The following is a 19,949-nucleotide window of genomic DNA, read 5'->3' on the forward strand; positions in this document are numbered from 1 at the left end:
AGATCACGTTTATGTGTGTGTTGCCACCTAATAACTAGCATTATGCTAGTTACTTATACATATGTACACAAGCTTTCTATTTTGAAGTTCCATGTTTGTCCCAAACCCCAAATGCCTGCCTGGATAAAAATGTCAAACTACTTATTGGGGTTAGTCTGACTAGCAGTGGTGAGTTTTCTGGCACCCTATCTTAAGACTTGTGTTAGTTTTTGCTTCAATAGACTAATATAACTGCCTCTCCAGAAAATACTAATCAAAATGCGGACAAGTTGATGCACAGCAGAATGGGCTGAACCTCCTTGTATTTCTCTGCTCTGAATCATCAGAAATTTATTTTTATAATTGCATGATCTAGAATTCAACTTGCAGCCTTCAGCAATATGGGCATGTTCTTGGAGGAGTTGATTCCAGAAATGTTTGGTGGAAAGCAACATATTTCTCCCTCCGGTGAAGTCTAAGCCTTTTTGGATGGCTCTGAAGATGATCAATACCTCTTTACAAAAGATTCTTTTCTTTTTCTTAGACATGGAGAATGGTGGAGAGCCAAGTCCCTTTTGACCAAGAGAGAAGGCTTTATCCCAAGCAACTATGTCGCAAAAGTTAACACCTTAGAAACAGAAGAGTAGGTTCATATATTGTAAATACTTGATTTTCTACTTTGCGCTGTGCACTTGAGAAAGACAAAGAAGGTGTAACTTTTTCCCCATAATACTTTACAGATGGTTCTTTAAAGACATAACCAGGAAAGATGCAGAAAGGCAGCTTCTAGCACCCGGGAATGCTCCTGGGTCATTCCTTATCAGAGAGAGTGAAACATTGAAAGGTGAGCTTTCTGTATTTCATTTGAATTAAAAGGAAACTCAGCCTTCTGCCTTGATGAGCTCAAATGTTTCCAGTAAGTTCTCTTTTCTGTTTATTATGAGTGAATTTACTAATTATCTGTCACCAAAGAATGATGATAGCATTTTCAATTTACATTTAGCTTCCCCCCATTACTAAAAAAATCTATTAGCCTGATAAATGTGGCTAATCACACCAAATTATTATAGAGGAACGGGCAGGCAAAGAGGGAAGATAACTGTACACCAAGAATTTGCCTTAAGCCATGTTATTCTTTTTATATATATAATTTTTATTGGTTTTTGCACATATTTTCCAGCATATCATCCTTTTAAACATCATTTCAAAATCTTTGGCTATCACAGCCTAAGACTTCCTTCAACCTCAACTGATGGTTTTCTAAAATCCTTTCTAATTATGCATTTTGTTACTACATTTATTACTATAAATTCAAATCTTAATACCTATTCTGAATTCTTTTCACAGTAATTTATATATTACTCCTTACAAAAGTTATTTTAACCCTACAAGCGATGTCAGTTGGTTACAGTTGCTTTCCAAATACGTCAAAAGCTTCTTCCATTCCTTTAGGAAAGCCTGGTCCTGCTGGTTCCAAATTTTCCCGATTAATCTCGCCATCTCAGCATAGTTCATCAATTTCTCTTGCCACTCTTCTTTAGTTGGCATTTCTTCTTGCTTCCATCTTTGGGCTAACAATATCCTTGCTGCAGTTACCGCATATAAAAACATTTTTTTATCATTCATATGAATTTCTGTACCCACAATACCCAGTAGAAGGGCTTCTGGTTTTTTAACAAATGTATATTTCAACATTTTTTTTCAATTCATTATAAATTATTTCCCAGAAGTCCTTCACTTTCTTACATTCCCACCACATATGGTAAAAAGTACCCTACTTTTCTTTACATTTCCAACATATGTTATCTGTTTTGTACATTTTAGCTAACTTCACTGGTATTATATACCACCTGTACATCATTTTCATGATGTTTTCTTTCAATGCACTGCAAGCAGTAAATTTTATTCCCACTTTCCATAATTTTTCACAATCCTCTATTTGTATATTATGACCAATATCTTTGGCCCAATGAATCATAACCTATTTAACTTCCTCATCTTTCAAATGCCATTCCAATAGTAATTTATACATTTTAGATAATATTTTAACTCTGTTATTTAATAACTCCAAGTCAAATCTTGATTTTGTATATCCAAATCCATTTTTGTTTTTGTGTTATTCTTAAATATATGCAGAAACTGGGATATGATGCTTGTGTAGTCTTTGTAAATAGAGAATAGCTATGGGAGAAACTCTTATACAAATATTGATGAGACATTGGGCACTGGTGAAGGGATTATATACTAACATGGATCTATGTGTTTGCATGGGGGAAAATTTAGACTTAGCATAGTATAAAAAGTACAAAAACGGTCAAAGAGACTTGTTCTGGTCTTATCTAGACCTCTTTTTCACATCAAAACCTTGTTGAATCATTTATGGAGTGCCCAATTCATAATCATACAGCCAGATATATTACAATGTTAATGTGACCAGTACCTGCAGTATTGCACTATGGAGCAATCTGGCACTGACACAGTGGCTGCATCCAGATGCCATGGTAAACAATGGTTTGTCATAACCAGTGGTTTATCGTGATGAGAATGAGGCTATCCACCCCTGGGCTTCCCCTTTCACCTCTCCTCCAGGACATCTGCAAGGATAAGGTCAGAATATTTCACTTCACTTCAACCAGTTTGAATCGGGCCTGTTTCATACAAATCATAGTTATGATTAACCACGTTTTGTTGGATTCGGAAAATACAGCAACATGAAAGCAAAACTCTGATTTGATGCGGCTAGTTGTAACTCCCATTTAACATGTGGCTATGATTTTTATTTTTATTTTTTTGTACACAGGTAGCTACTCTCTGTCCATGAGGGACTATGACAGACAACATGGTGATGTCGTCAAGCACTACAAAATCAGAAGTCTAGACAATGGAGGATATTACATCTCTCCAAGAATTACTTTTCCCTGCATCAGTGACATGATCAAACATTACCAAAGTAAGCCAGTACCTTTACTGGACTATTATTAAAATGCAAGTTGTTATCAAATAATTATATAAAAAAAACTACTGCTGTATTTCAGATCACTCAAGTCAAATGCATTCTAACTTATAGTGCAGATTGTGTAAAGGTGGACATTGATGAAAGTTCTACACAACTCTCTCAAGGGTGGGAACTAAAAGTATGTCAGCTTTGGTCACAGGATTTTACATCAGCCTGAAACCGAGTTGATTGTATGAGAAATATCAGCTCACTGTAAATGGGAACACTTTGCTTGCTGAGTATAAGCAATATTTAAACACTAGTATGGACATAGTGATAAGCTGAGAAGTTACTGGCATTGTAATTATTGTGTGCCAACACGGTGGCAATCTTGTGAACATATTTGATGTGGGAAAGTAAAACCACCAGTGAGATTTAAAAAGAACATGTAGCTCATGCATAGTAATGCATTATACAGAAGTTTGCTGAAAAACAACCCATGAAGCTGTTTTCATCAGCTGGGAAAACCATACTCAACCTGATTGCAGATCTTAAATACTTCAGGGCATGACTTTTAATATATGGCATTTGGCAAAATAATGATCCTTGGTTTAAAACTATGAGCCTTCACTTCATATGAGTGTATTTTCTGAGGTTAAAACAGGTGACAGCTATACTTAACAAATTCCTTTTAATTTAGATCTCACCATTTGTCCTAAGAGTTCTGGGTGGGTTACAACAACACATATATAAAGCAAACTCATTAAACCAAAAAGAATGACACTTAATCTATGAATTCCTGGGATCTTGGCATGCTCTATATTCAGAAGCCTAAACAATATTTACTTACCCCAGTGACCAAAATAGGTTTTCATAGGACACATATCTGACTAAAATCTATCAACTGTTGATAGTTGTCAGTAATCCATGTAAGATGCAAACCGCGGTATCTACTGGTGTAGTTAAAGTTAACCTTCTGTTCATGGCAAAAGGAGGCAAATATGCATTTAAAACTGAGAATCATGAAGGGTATGCCTCCCACCAGTACCTGTTGCCATATACCAGCCTTCCTCAACATGGTGCCCTCCAGACTGCAACTCAGACCACTAGCCATGCTTTCTGTGGTTGATTGGAATTCTAGTCCAAAACATCTGGAGGACACCAGGTTGGGGAAGGCTGCCACATACCAAAGTGAGAGACTATTTTGTCCTAGTAGCATGTATCTGTACTACTACACCATGTTGCGTCAAGGTCAGAGGGAGAAATCCAGTGCAGCGGAACCTATGGCACATGTTGCGTTGTTTACCAGCAACGAAGAAAATAGTTTTGTTCCTGTCGGGTTTTAAAAAAATTATTGCAAGCAGGATTTAAAAGAAAAATTAAATCTCTGCATGTATGTTGTCCTTTGTTATGCACTTTGGTGTTGCTTAAGGTACAGATGTAAGGATGTTTGTCTCTTAAACAGAGCAGCCAGATGGATTATGCAGAAAGTTGGAGAAGGCATGCCTCAGTCCCAAACCACAGAAACCGTGGGATAAAGATGCCTGGGAGATTCCGCGGGACTCAATCAAATTAGTAAAAAAGCTTGGAGCTGGTCAATTTGGAGAAGTCTGGATGGGTAAGATATTTGTTCATGTGGATAATTCAGATATTTAGCAACATGTGTGACACCACAGTACTGACATGCTAGGTTGTTAACTATGTTCATGTTCAGTGATGCAACATAAGAAATGAACTAGGTTCATTCATTTGTAAAAATGCTCCATTTTGTTTGAACTCCTAGAATGGAGAAGCACCATATGTGTGCATTCACATAAAGCTTTATTCCCCTTAGTGTATATATAGTGTTGCAATCAGCATTGATTTTTCAGCCAGCTTTAGCTGGCTGTGTTGGAGCCTACAAATGCTACAGAAGGTGATCCACACTGTGCCTTAGTTTGAAGCTCAATTCCAATGTCATGCTAACTCATTGCAACTTTCATCATCCCTGACTGTTGACCATGCAGACTTGAGTGATGGGAGTTGGAGTCCAACAACATTTGGTGTGCCATAATTTAGCCATTTCTGGTTTAAAATGTTGTGCATTAAATTATTGTTGTTAAATGTTTTGTGAATCCCATGCTGTGGGACAGAAAAAGTGGGATATCATCAGATAAACTGTGGTTAGGGATAATATCCAAATGGTCGAACATGCTTTCGATTTTGCTGTAAACCAAAATGTGAATTGACCATTTGAAGAGGGCTTGCAAATAATTATTTGCATCAACAATGGCATCTGCTGTTGCTCTTTCTCCAGGCTCCAGTCCACCATAGTGGTGGGAGTGCTCAATGGACAGAAGCTGGAAGCAAAAAAGTAGCCTTTTCATCTGTTGTTCCCTAGGCACGTATCCGATGTTGTGGGGACAGGTAGAGTTGCACCAGGGAGTGCAGGAATAGTAACCACATCCCTAGCTTGATTCCCATTTGACAGCATGAAGCTGGGGTCCCTGTTGTACTTGGTGGATACTGTTGGGACAGGGGCAAAATCTGTTCCCTGGCACAAGGAGTCTTGGTGTCCACTAGCATTTCACTTGAGCTGCACTGCCTGTGCTTTCTTAAATAATGCACCTTGGTATGCTTTGGTGATCCCATCTTCATGAGTTCCTCCCTTCTCTACCCACCATATTGGTTGGCCACTTTGTTAGTGTAATAGAAAACGTGCCTTCATTTTCTGGGGATGACATCATCAGGGCTTTTGCTGTTTAATGAGCCCATATGAAAACAGTTTGCCTACTGAGCTAATATGCAGGGGTTATTGAAGCACTGTCAGCTGCAGAAGAAAGAACTAATTTCAGGAAGTTATGTTCCTGCGTATGTGCTCACAAAGGGTAGAGGGGGAGTGTTTCTGGTTCAAGATGTTTCCTCTTGTTTATGTGAGCCTCTTTGACGTCTAAATTTGGCTTGGTCCTCTGTGGGTTACTTTTACGTTATGGGTAAAATTACTGCACTGTGAAGCCTGACTACATTCTTCCTTTCCCTGCTACAAGTATGAAAAGCTGATTTGCATGATGGCAGACCTTTTTTGATTGGAACTAAACTGCATGCTTTGGTAGAGCTCCAGTTGCCTTTCTCCCTGGAGGGCCTAAGAGTTCCATCAGCTCCCAAGGATTGCATTTACTTAGCACTGCTTGTTTCAGAATGATTTCAGGATGGCAAAGGAATGAAAAGAAATATAATTGTAAAAAAATAGGCTGTTCTCACATTACATTGCAGTGAAGTTACTGTTTTATCCGCAGTGGATTTTCCAGCTCTTTCCCCTTAGCTGTTCACATTGGCATAGCTTCATTAGCGTTCTGTTTATTTCTGCTTGTGTATGCACCAGGGGGCACTGATGGGGTGGGCTGTCTTTACCCTATTTAAAGGTGTTCAGAGCTTGGCTGGAGATGAACTAGAAATGGCTTCACAACTCCAGTGATGTGAGCTGGTTTGAGAAACAACACATTGGACAGTAGTATTTTATAACAAACTACTGGATGCATATAAACTACTGGTTCACATTGTGTGAACATGGATTAAAACTCAGCTCTGGAAGCACAGTGAGTGCACAGAAAATGGGAGTGTGATAAGAGAAGGTTTATGTTTGTTTTTGTTTTGTTTTGTTTTGTTTTGTTTTGTTTTGTTTTGTTTTAGGAAAACATTTTAGAATAGTGGTTGTGTTTGTACATAGTACTAAACCAGCAGTGTTGTGGGGCACTTTATTATGCTTTATTTTATTTGTATCCTGAGTTTCAGGCTGCAAATATTTTCATGGTGGCTAATAACTCTATCGTGTTATGAGCTTCCATCGGCAAGAGCCTACTTCGACAGACACAGGAAATGACAGGGATGGAATTGTTTGCAAGAGGAGATTAACAATGAAATTGGAGAGGTGATTTCAGTTGATCAACTGGAATCAACACCCCACCCCGCCCCAGTCTGTGTCTTCCGTCCTTTTAATAGCACAGGCAATATTTCAGATCCAAATTATATCATCCACAGTATAATAGTTCATAGACCTACACTTTTTTCAGTGTAATATACACCATTAGCTTGGCATAGTTCTTGCTGTCTACCTTCAGTCCCTAATATGGCAAGATTTGTTTCTGGTCATTTGTTGCCATAATTCTAGACTAATGTTTCCCAAACTTGGGTCTCTAGTAGCTGTTTTTAGACTACAATTATCATCATCCCTGACCCACTGATCACGCTTAGCTAGGGATGATGGAAGTTGTAGTCCAAAAACAGCTGGAGACCTAAGTTTGGGAAGCACTGTTTTAGACCAACCAGTTGTGCAATGTGGGTCTATTCACCATCTCCCATAGTGTGCCTGAAGCAGCAATGGACTGAAAGGTCCTCAAAGAGCAAAGAGTTCTACAAGGCTCAAGTAAGCTAAGTAAGAAGCTCTAGGGAAAGGTACTGTCTAAATCTATCTGATCAGCCAGATAATGCTAATTTTGTCATGTGTCCTCTGCATCTTACCACGTGGACAGGGAACTTTTATCCTGCTCTTTGGCTTAAAAAGTTCCCAGAGCAGCTTACAGGATCGGTCATAGGCCAGTATATGCTTTGGGGCTTACAGTCTGAAAGACATCATTTATACACAGTGAGAAAGGGATGTGGAGGGAAAGGGGGAAAAAACAAGTTCATGCACCAGTTCCTAAAGTTACAGTTTTAGAATGACCAGCTGAGAAGGAAGCCTGATGGAATGGCTCCTGCCAGGTGACAGTTGAAGCAGCTGATCTCTCAGCAGGGGCGATGACATGGCTGTGTTTCTCTAAAAATGAAAATGCCCAGGAGAATAAAAACATCTTTGGTGCACAGATGACATCAGATTAAGTGATAGGCAAGGCTCCCTTGGGAAAGAATCCCACTTGAAAAGGAGATACATGTTTTCGCAGGTATACGGTGGGCACTCACTGGGGAAACAGCCAACTGAGGCCTCCTGACATGTCAACCCATGTTATGTCCACCATGAAAACATTGGGATTTGAAGTCCTCTTCTTTGTAGCATCTTATTCTTCTGCAGTGTCAATCATCACAGAATATTAAGCTTGCAGGAAGTTGGCAACCATCAAGTTTATATTGGTTAACGATGTGAAAATATTTCTCCCATGGTCTGCATTCTTCATTGACAGGATTAAATCTCAAAGTTTAATTCCTGCCATCAAAATGTATTTGTGTATTTATTTTTTTACAAAATATTATTGAAGTAAATGTGCGGTGGGGGAAATGGAAAATGAGGTCATGTGTGTCAGGCTGTTCTGTATTTACAGTATTCAGCCTTCTTCAACCTGGTGCTCAGTGGCTGGTGGGACTTATAGTCCAAAACATCTGGAAGGCACCAGGTTGGCAAAGACTGAAGTACAGTTTTCTAGGCCAATACAGTCATACCTTGGATCCAGAATGGCTTGTGAGTCGAACATTTTGGCTCCCAAATGTTGCAAACCTGTAAGTGAGTGTTCCGGTTTGTGAACATTCTTTGGAAGCTGAATGTCCGACGCCGCTTCTGCTTGAGTGCAGGAAGCTCCTGCAGCCAATCAGAAGCCACGCCTTGGTTATCAAACGTTTTTGGAAGTTGAATGGACTTCCAGAACAGATTCCGTTCGACAACTAAGGTATAATAATAATAATAATAATAATAATAATAATAATAATAATTTATTTATACCCCGCCCATCTGGCTGAGTTTCCCCAGCCACTCTGGACTGCTTCCAACAAAATATTAAAATACAATAGTCTATTAAACATTAAAAGCTTCCCTAAACAGGGCTGCCTTCAGATGTCTTCTAAAAGTCTGGTAGTTGTTTTGCTCTTTGACATCTGGTGGGATGGCGTTTCACAGGGCAGATGCCACTACCGAGAAGGCCCTCTGCCTGGTTCCCTGTAACTTGGCTTCTTGCATTGAGGGAACTGCGAGAAGGCCCTCGGTGCTGGACCTCAGTGTCTGGGCAGAACAATGGGGGTGGAGACACTCCTTCAGGTATACTGCACCGAGGCTGTTTAGGGCTTTAAAAGTCAGCACCAACACTTTGAATTGTGCTCGGAAACATACTGGGAGCCAATGTAGGTCTTTCAAGGTACGACTGTAGTAGCATTTGTTGGTGCCTGCTTGTAAATACATCATTTATAAATTTATTGTTAAAGATCTCTCATGGCAAGACATTTGACCACCACATTCAGCGCTCTGGATGTCTCTTCTCCTATAACCATCCCTTTTGGTTCTAGGTTACTACAATAACAATACCAAAGTAGCAGTGAAAACTCTGAAGCCAGGCACCATGTCTGCGCAGGCATTCATGGAAGAAGCCAACCTTATGAAATCACTTCAGCATGACAGGCTGGTCAGACTCTACGCTGTAGTTACCAAAGAAGAACCAATTTATATCATAACTGAATTCATGGCAAAAGGTAGGTATTACTGAATTCATTAACCAGAAGTACCATTTGCGTGTAGGAAATGGTGTATGGTACAATTGCAACAGGCACTTCTAACCGACAATTTGATAGCCATTCATTATGGGATTGTAGTAACTTGAGTATTGGTTAGCAGTCTCTTACCCTGGGCAAAAAATATTACACATTAAATTAAGTACCATAAGAGGAATACACTTATAGAAAGAAATAGGTCAAGAGGAATACACTTATAGAAACAATTTGGTCAAAGTTTCGTCTGTTCTGCAAATAGCCAAAGTTGTGCCCTCCAGACGTTGTTGGATTTCAACTCTCAGCATCTCCATCCAGCATGGCCAGGAATGATGAGAGTTGTCACCAGAAACAGCCTTTCTTTGCACTAGAGCTCTAAGGGGCCACGGTCTGCTGAATTGCCTTCTGGGGTGAACCTGTTCTATGGATTATAATTAGAAAATCATGCAGCAGGTTACATTTGAACTTTGCAGTGGGTAGGAGATGAAAGCTTGAAGGCGGTTCATGCCAAATTTTGGATAGAATAGATAAGTGGCTTATTTTGAACCAATTAACATTTGTTTGTTCGTTTTTATTTAATAAAATTTATACACCACTTGATTGTAAAAACAACCACCACCCTCAAAGTGGTTTACAAAAGTGAAAACAAGGAAAAAAATGCATACTTTAAAATGCTAAAGCAGATTAAAATTAGCTTAACCTTCTAATCACCTGGGTAGGCTTGTCTAGACAAGGAAGTTTTTAAGCAGGCACTGAAAAGAATATAGTGAATGTACCTGCTTGAGGTCAACAAGGAATTCCAAAGTGTAGGCCCTGCCATGCTTAAATGATTGAGTTCTTACAAATACAGAACTGGTATGTGGCACCTATAGCAGTACAGTGGTACCTCGGGTTAAGAACTTAATTCATTCCAGAGGTCCGTTCTTAACCTCAAATGGTTCTTAACCTGAGGTGTGCTTTCATTAATGGGGCCTCCTGCTGCCACTGCACCGCTGGCGCACAATTTCCATTCTTATCCTGGGTCAAAGTTCTTAACCTGGAGCAACCACTTCCTCGTTAGTGGAGTTTGTAACCCGAAGCGTCTGTAACCCAAGGTACCACTGTACCAATTCTGCCAATTGAAGCAACTGAGTGGGCACATGCAGGGTAAATATTTGAATGGCTGGCATTTTGACAGGTGCTGCAGATTTCCCCCATCTCTCTAGATTTTGTTGGGCTGAAGCATAGGAGAATATTTCTCTGTTCTGCATGTTGCATTAGGTCAAAGGAAACATTAGTATGTACTGTTACTTTGGCAGAAGCGGAAGTGTCTGTAGTTTTTTCTGAAAATGCAGTTCCCCAACCATTTCAGCCGATGGAGAAAATTTGAAAATTCATACGTGTGCTGAGTATAAGCCACTGCTGCCTAGTAATCACTTGAGAGGGAATTCGGGCCTCTATATAGCCTTTCGTTGGAATGATGCCAGGGGAAGCAGATAAGAGGTTGCCCCTCCACTGACTGGAAAAGGCTAGAACAGGTGTTAGAAGAGAGAGAAACAGTCATTTAAAAGTAACAACAAATTAAAGTGAAGAAGGGATGAGAAAAAGTGGCAGTTTATGAGAAGTGGATAAGTTAGGTATGGACGAGGGGAGGAGAAATTACAATGAGTAAAAACACTTCTTAGAAGCTTGGTGCGGGGAGATGAGAATATAAAATAGGAAGGCCTCTCTCCTTAGAGTCTTTGGATCAATATCTTCTTCCTAAAATGGAAAGCTGAGTAAGAATGCCTCCATACCTAATGTCTGTATTTAACTCAAGGAAACTAAACTGTGGAGCTGCTTGCTAGAAAGAAAACAGTGTGGTAAAGACTAAAAGCAATTTCCAAAGAGTGATCATAAATCAAAAGAAAACAATGTCAGTGTCAGCTGCTCATGCTGGTCACTGCTTTGATAAGTCACCATTTTGTGACTGGAGGGTCTCAATAATTTCCAGCCACCTCAAGAGAGCCCTTTGAGTACTAAGTTTGGGAATGCCTAAATTAAGCAGCTGAAGACATTATAGTCTTGCATATTCCTCTCACTTTTAAGTTAGGCTCCCTGAACCCACACCCTTTCTGTTTAGCAGTGGATAATGTGTCCAGCAAATAATTTAGCAGTCACAACTTTTCCAACACTTAATACACACCTAATAATTTCTGCCTCATGCAACCAACTACACTCTGCTCCCTCAGCACAGCAACTGGTACTGAACAGCCAGGCACAAAATTCTAAAGGCACCACTTCCCCAGACACTTGCTGCACATGCATCTGATGAATTTTTCCTGGACCCCCCCCCCCACACCACACACCATGCACATTAAGCCCTATGTCAAACTGAAGGACCAATATATTTCTGTAACCTTTGAAAAGTTACTGTGTTTTGTGAGTTCCTAGCAGGATATGGCAAGTCCTCAGCTATTTGCAGTGGTAGATTTCTCATGGCCTACTTGTTTGGCTACTTCATTTAAAATAATAACAATGGGTGCAAAGTGAGTGCAGATTTGTCATGTGCTACTGAGATCTCTTCCACTGCACATAAGCCTGATGTGTATACACTATGAATCTCTTGCCAATTTCTTAAAGCAGCTTTTAAACTAATCTCATAAAATCAATCACCCTTGGCATGGTTTTGCAGAAAGCTGAAATGTATTAGTGTTGTTAAAAGGTAAGTTTCCCCATCCATTTAAATAGAGATGATTGCTTTCAAAAATCTCATTCACTCACAAGACCCCCCAGAAATATTTTTATGGCATTCACTCACATCTGAGTTTGACTTGTTTCTTACCACCTTGTCTTGCCCTTCCTTTACCACGCAGGGAGCTTGCTGGATTTCCTGAAGAGTCAAGATGGTGGGAAATTACTACTTCCAAAGCTCATTGACTTCTCAGCTCAGGTAAATAATTTATTTTTATTTTTGGTACTTGGCTGGCTTGGCACTGGCTATGCTTCATTTTCACCGTTGTCTGGAAACCAGGTTTACTGAGACAGGTTTTGGATGCTGAAAGTTTGGTTTAAAGTGGATTTCTCCTGCAGATGTGGCAAGAGAAAATTGCTCTCTGAATTGCTGGGGCCCCAGGCACATTGTGTTATCCCCTACCATTTGTGGCTTAGTCAAGTCACATCTGGGTCCGTTTTGAAGAGGAAGTGGCAGGTCAACTATAGGTGGAATAATAGAATGAGGTGCCTGTGTTGAACTATATAAATAATAGCTACCCCAGTGCATAGCATGGGAAGATGTAACTGGCCTCATCCTGACCCTAGGTGTGTAAAGGTAGCCCTAACTGCAGTTTATGTACAATGCTACCTTTACTGTGTAAACTTTGCTTAGTTACGAAAGTGTAATTAATTGTATTTAGAGGGCTGCTGCCTGTTTGTCTCTCCAAATGTTGCCTGAGTTGCTGTGATGTCATGGAATATTCACAAATATTCTAATTATCAGGGGGAATTGGCAAGAGAAGAGAAGAAAGAGATTGTTCTTGTGCTGTCTGGAAGAAGGCTGTCACTGTGTTTAGTAAAATAAATTGCTGCTTGCTACTGCCAAGGAGAATACAATGAATGTTGCCCAAGCCAAGGTGTAGCACTAGCTTAGTACGGTGGCAGGGTTGTCTAAGAGGCTGATGTACAACCTCTGATGAGGATTGCTCCTAACCAGGAAGAAATGGGAGTGAATGAAATTTCCAGGGACAGATACTACTTCCTGTCAATGACGGGTAGCCCCAAAGAGTGTGCAGCAAATTCAGAAGTATTGCTTCTTATACAGAAGTGACACGTTGCAAGGGATGGGCATCCACTGGCTCAATACATCCTGGATCGCCTTGCTGCTGCTTGGAGCTGTGTGAAACTGTAACAGGCTCCAAAATTCCACAAACCTTGGAAGACATATAACAGAGCATGAACCCATGCAGAATGGTGTTCGTAGTCCCTTCCGTCAGTTTAGAGAGTGCTTCCAAGTAACTTGCACCCTTATTTCCCCCAAAGCAGTAAAAGGAGCTACAAAAGTCCCTGTAGAAACAGACCCCATGACTATGGAGTGGGTTCATCTGCACCATGCAATTAAAGCACTATTACACCACTTTAAACAGTCATGGCTTCCACCACAAAATCCTGAAAACCGTAGTTTGTTAAGGGATGTGAGGATTGTTAGGAACCCCCTATTCCCTTTTACAGACCTACAATTCTCAGAAAGAGGAATTGATTGTTTAAACATTCTGGGAGTAGTAGCACCGTGAAAGGAATAGGGGTCTCCTAACAACTCCCAGCATCCTTAACAAACTACCATTTGTCTAATGTAGTAGAATGGTGCTTTAAATGGCTGGTGTGGATGTGGCCAGAGACAGAAGCAGGGAAGGCAAGTCAGATGAGAGTCAGAGCAAGTACGTTGCATTCTGGTGAAGGTTGCACAATAGCTTGCTCTTGGTTTCGTCTTCCTTATTTTTGCAAATGGCTTTCATTCTCTTTAGAACAAATAGCAGCTGGTTGGAATATACTATGCTGTATTCATTGCTCATCTTCAAAACAATGCCAATGAAAAGAAAAAGTTTATGTGGAAAAGGGCCCACAGTGCTTGGGTAGATTTTAAACAAAAACATTTAAATCCTGTTAAATCAATATTTACCAGAGGGCACAACACTACAGAGCAACATGTCCTGTACCAAATATCCTTTGAACATGACCTTAATTTCCTGTTGCAAAAGTTGGCCTCAGTCTGGCTGAAAATGGTTGTAATAGTAACAGACGCCTCATATCAACATCTTTATCTATGTCACATGCCATACTAGCAACGATTAATATCTATCTTCAGACTGTGTTACAGTTGCTTTCTTTTTCATGGTGATTTCTTTACTAACACTTGTATATTCCACATTTCTGTTTTAAAACACACAAGTGGCTTCACAATAACACAGTTTTGAAACAGTGTAATATAGAACTTGAGAGTTATAGCTTCAAACACAACCCAGACATGGTTTAAAATAGTATTTTTCCTCATGGAAATTTTCATTTCATGGAATAGATGCAGAATGTGAATAAAGGTTGAGCATGCCTGGTAGTTTTAATTTTTTTAAGCTCTGAATACTAAATATAAGAAAAATAAATATGCTATATTAGATGCACCAGGAGCATTTCCAACAGAAGTATTTTTATTTTCCCTAATGCAGTTACCCTAGTCTTACAGCACTGAACATCATTGGTTCAGGAGTAATGATACAACCATTTGTTGGGATTGCAAGTTGTGTTTAGCAGTTCATTCTTGGGGAACATCTGGAATGCATTGCTAGCTATTAAACGTCTGGGGGGTGGGGGGTCATATCTGGCATGGAACGGGAATCTGTCACATTTTTTTTCCTGCACTAAATTGTAAACTATGTACCTGAACTTCTTGGACATGTGGAGTAGATAAAGTATGTGACCATGAGTCAATTGGAAAGGAGACCAGAACTCAGAGGTAGAGGGCATGCTTTGAGTTCAGAAGGTCCTAGGTTCAATCCCAGCATCTCCAGATAGGACTGAGAAAGAAACCCTGGGAAGGTCTTGCCAATCATAGTAGTCAATACTAAATAGGCCAATACTTGGTATAAAGCAGTTTCGTGTGTTCATATCTCCCTTCCAGTGTACGTGCAATATGCTCTCCCAATATGTTCAATATACTCTCCCAATAGGCCAGCCTTCACTGAATCAAATGGTTTGGACTACAACTCCCATCAGCCCCAGGCAAAAGAAATGGCTTGTCTCTCTGGCCACGGGTGCTTACCTGTGGAGCTGGCATCAGCATCTGGCACCCTTAAGCAACTGTCAGGAACCTGGCACCTGGACTGAGCTCACCGATGATGCCTGCTTCAACCCCCCTTAACTTTTTTCTGGCCTGCTACTCTGAGCTGTGCCAGATGGCTGGGTCTAACTGCCATTTTAATTTCCACAGTGCTTTCGGTGTCACAACACTCTGGGGGCATTGTGGGAAATTAAAATGGTGGCTAATCCAGCCATCTGGCTGTGTTTATAGCACTGTCACCAGCAAAAGGAGGGGACTTACCCAAGACTGCTTTGCTCAGGGACCCCACACAACCTTGGAATTGGCCCCGTTTGCCTGAAACCAATCCAGCCATTCAAGCAAACTCTTCCATTGTCAAGGAGCAAGTCTGCTTCACAGTTAAAATGTGATTTTGTGGCCAGGGGTGGGCGGCTTCCTAAAATGGACTGGAGCAGGTGCTGATGACACACCTTCTCTGATCCCTCCTCATGGGTAGCAGACCACATGCTTCCCTTGAGTTTAAGTTCCAAATTTATCTGCTGGGGGTTTGCACCTGTGTGCTGCACTCTGTTGCCTATGTTAAAGAGTCGTGCTCTAACTGGGATTTTGGTTGGTGGGAAGGGAAGGGAAGGGACCTAGAGAGGCCTTTTAAAATAACAAGAAGTCTTTGGGCATACCTTGGAAGTTCCCACTGCTGCTTCCTCTTTTCTAGACCCACCCAAGGACTGAAAGTTGGTCTAAATTTGCTGCAGTTAGATCATCTACTTGTTCATTTTCTCTCTCTCCAGGATACAATACAATACAGTGGTGCCTCGCAAGACGAAAAGAATCCATTCCGCGATTCTCTTTGTCTAGCGGTTTTTTCGTCTTGCGAAGCAACCCTATTAGCGGCTTAGCGCTATTAGCGGCTTAGCGGCTATTAGCGGCTTAGAAAAAGGGAGAAAAAAGCGAAAAAAATCGCAAGACTCGCAAGACGTTTTCATCTTGCAAAGCAAGCCCATAGGGAAATTCGTCTTGCGAAGTGCCTCGAAAAACAGAAAACCCTTTCGTCTAGCGGGTTTTTCATCTTGCGAGGCATTCGTCTTGTGGGGCACCACTGTAATTGTTTCCTTGCAGGGGGAGAAATATCTGCAACGTACAAATCCTTTACACAAGGGCCAATCTATGCTTGGTGTCAGGAAGCATGATCCTTCCTTTTTCTCCTCCTGGCATTATTTGTACTAACTTTGACGTTTTCAATGCAGTTCCAATCTGTAATGAGTTTGTCCAATGCAGCCTTTTGTGCCCCCATTTCATTTCATTTTATTTTTTTTAAAGTGACCTGTTGAGGCTTCTTGTCTTTATAAATCCCTTCAGTCAACAGGCTTCTTATCACACTTTGACAGATATCTTAGCCTTAGCCCTCCTGGTAGAAAAATTATATTTATAAAAATAAGAGGAAAGCCTTGTTCAACAACAACAGATCCTGAGGGACGGGAAATATTTGCCACTAAGGGAGTAGCTACATCCTCTGGTTACAAGAAGCCCTACTTTCTGAGCCTTCTGCACCAGAGAGAAACTGCTGGTGCTCTTCAAGGGCTTAGCTTTTGTGCAATATTTCTCTTCACAAAAACTGTGTTCAGCACTTGTGACAGTGCGGTGGGAAGTACCACCATGGGTATTTTTCCATTGCCTGACCCACAAAAAGAGGAACAAAGCAAATGTGCAGTTCCCTTTTTTAAATAGATGCTGATCTGCATATTGCAACAGGACCGGTACCCGAGACATTTTAAAGAGTGTGCAGACATTTATGGTATCTATTAATAGCTCTGCAGTCCCTTAAACAGCCAAAACTATTTAAGCCAAATAAGTCCAACTGACTTTAAAAAGAATGTAATCTGGTTTGCGTGTGAAAACTTAAGACAAAAGTGTGTTGCTCATCAGGCTTGGTTGGGCTGCGTGTTGACAAACTTGCTCAACAAAACTAGGAACTGATACTTTTTACATGTTGCATTGTTTTAGAAAATGTAAAATAAATATATAGCTGGGAACTGAGCTGAAAACTTTTAGCTAATGCAGCCCTGAAAAACAATGATTAGTAGCTTTTCCAGTCTGCATCTGTCCTGGTCTCTCTGGATTAGGGACCCCTATGTTTGTATCATAACAAAGAGACAGGTGGTATGTTCTGGAACTGTGTTACAAAGGGACAGAATTGGCTGCACCCTGACAGAAGTACAAGAAGTTGAGGAACAGAAGGGGGGCAACTATGATCTGAGCTGTGTAGTCTGTCTTCTGACATCTTTACCTTGCCAGGCAGAGACATTACATTACACCAAGAGTTGTCAGCTGGGTGTCTCCATGCCCACCAGTGCCTTTGATGGTGCCCAGGATAGGTTTCAGTAACCATCACCTCAGAAATCCGCAATGCAATTGGGGGGAGGCATGCCTGAACCATTTTGTGTTCCTGCCTCTTCTCTTTTGGCTGTGGCCACCATTTTGTGTTATGTGACATGCACCGTGGTAGCCATTTTGTGATTGGCACTCACAGCCATTTCTCAAAATTCCAAATTTTCTCACTGGCCTTAAAAACTTGGCAACCCCTGTCCTACACAGTCCTCTGCCCCTACCGGTTGAGGTGCAACAGAGAAAGAAGGGAGGCAACCTGCCATCAACTTGGGGTGTGAGTGAGCTGCAGGGAGGGGAGGGGAAAGGAGCTGGAAATATTATAATAATTATTTCAAGCAAAGCATATTTATAGATGGGAGCTGATTCATAGAAAGCTAAATATTTGTGCTAGCACAAGGATTAACACAACACAAGGAGTAACATAGCAGAAATTGCCCCCTTTTCCCCCACTGTGTGCACCTCAGAACAGATTTATGGAACCCACAAGGGGAATGTTCCATTGCACAAGAAAAAGCCTTAAATAGTTAACAAACCATATGGCAAGCCTATACCAAATGCTGTCCTTGGCTGTATGTAAAAGTACTTTATGGCACTTCTGTAAATTGAAAATGAGGAAAACCTATGAATGCTGACCAACCCTCTCCCCTCCATTTGTAGATACAATCTACCATTGAGCAATGAATGATATATAATGTAAGCAAAGGGGTGTTATCTGTACCCAAGTGTATCCCTATTTTCATTTTTTAAATACTGTGTGCATATCATACTGCTGTGCATATCATGGCTAATGTGTAAAAATGATATGTTAAAAAAGGAGTTTCCCTGACTGTTTACAAATATTATTTGTGTGCGTATAAAAGTGCTTACAAAAAAGAACAGTACAAAAGTTAAAGATATTTTATTTGTTGTTGCAGATTGCAGAAGGGATGGCATATATAGAAAGAAAAAACTACATCCATCGTGATCTGAGAGCAGCTAATGTTCTCGTTTCAGAGTCTCTAATGTGCAAAATTGCTGATTTTGGACTTGCTAGAGTAATTGAAGATAATGAATATACAGCCAGGGAAGGTTTGTATCACTTGTTTCACTAGAAATATCTGAATGTCAACACACACTGGTCTATCTCTGCTCTCTGCCCCTGGGATTTCCTACCTTGCTACTTGGTTTGCACTTACATTTCTACAGAGAGACATAGCAGACCTCCACATTTTTCTCACTGGCTCCTGTCATAAAATCATAGAATTGGAGGAAACCTTTGTAGGCCATAGGGGCTAACCCCTTGCTTGATGCCGGAAATCCAGAGCTAGAACATCTCCAGAAGATGGCTTTAAGACCTCCAGAACAGTGTCTGTTGCAGATGTCCAATGAGGGGCAGCCTTCTAGGCAATTGGTTCCATTGATCTTGAAACCAAGAAGGTTCTCCTAACATTAAACCAAAATCTACTCTTCAGTAACTTACACCCTCTGGGGCAGCAGAGAACAACTCTTCAGGTAATTGAAGAGTGCAAATTTGTTTTTCCCCCACCCCAGTCTTTCTTCCCAGGCTGAACACCAGTTCCTTCAACATTTTGTCAGAGTTTATTTTCCATACTATTGAAGAATCTTCATTGTCACTTCCAATTTTTCAGTCACTTTTCCCTTATGAATCACCATCTGAATCACTTTACGAATAGTTTTTAATGGTTACATGAATGAAACCAGATTTAAAATGGTGCTGTTGTTTTCCTCTCCGTAGGTGCAAAATTCCCTATCAAATGGACAGCACCAGAAGCCATTAATTTTGGCTCATTTACTATTAAGTCTGACGTGTGGTCCTTTGGAGTGCTTCTGTATGAAATAATTACTTATGGGAAAATTCCTTATCCAGGTATGTACTTTTTATTTACTGCTTATTTGCCCTCAGTTTATACAGGTACCAGAGTTAATAGAATAGGTGCAAACATGCAAGAGACGTTTTGATAATTAGAAAATGTGTATTGGTTGCTGTACTTAAGAGTCTTCAAATTACTCCGTTATAGGAGGAATGTGGGTTGAAACCATGCATGTCTTTGGCCTACCTGCAGCATTTTTTAAAAAAATGAATTAATGAATGAATGCCTTGGCTTCATTCAATGTAAGAAACATATTCTGCAGCAACAGCAGCACGTTGTGCGATGATAGTCTTTGCTACAAAAGCAGGTCTGTTTGCTATACAGTGGTACCTTGGTTTATGAACTTAATCCGTTCCGGAAGTCCATTCTTAAACCGAAAACGTTATTAAACTGAGGCGCACTTTCCCTAATGAGGTCTCCTGCCACCAGTGTCCTTCCACTGATTGGATTCCGTCCTTCTTGTTTAGTCGTGTTCGACTCTTCATGACCCCATGGACCAGAGCACACCAGACACTCCTGTCTTCCACTGCCTCCCGCAGTAAAGTTCTCAAACCGGGACACTATTTCCGGTTTT

The 19,949-nt window shown here is 40.6% G+C and overlaps 1 protein-coding gene across 7 annotated transcripts in view; it reads left to right on the top strand.

Annotated features, from left to right (window-relative positions):
• Nucleotides 1-19,949, top strand: part of LYN (LYN proto-oncogene, Src family tyrosine kinase) — a 44,820-nt gene that overhangs the window by 22,298 nt on the left and 2,573 nt on the right. For all 7 annotated transcript variants that reach the window (XM_079984623.1, XM_079984626.1, XM_079984624.1 and 4 more), the window contains exons 5-12: nt 524-622; nt 720-823; nt 2,780-2,929; nt 4,380-4,532; nt 9,158-9,340; nt 12,190-12,266; nt 18,419-18,572; nt 19,240-19,371. In XM_079984623.1, the coding sequence (XP_079840749.1) occupies nt 524-622; nt 720-823; nt 2,780-2,929; nt 4,380-4,532; nt 9,158-9,340; nt 12,190-12,266; nt 18,419-18,572; nt 19,240-19,371 (1,052 nt within the window). The remainder of the gene's footprint in view (nt 1-523; nt 623-719; nt 824-2,779; nt 2,930-4,379; nt 4,533-9,157; nt 9,341-12,189; nt 12,267-18,418; nt 18,573-19,239; nt 19,372-19,949) is intronic.

Source organism: Podarcis cretensis (genome assembly GCF_951804945.1).
Source record: "Podarcis cretensis genome assembly, chromosome: 7".
NCBI lineage: Eukaryota > Metazoa > Chordata > Lepidosauria > Squamata > Lacertidae > Podarcis > Podarcis cretensis.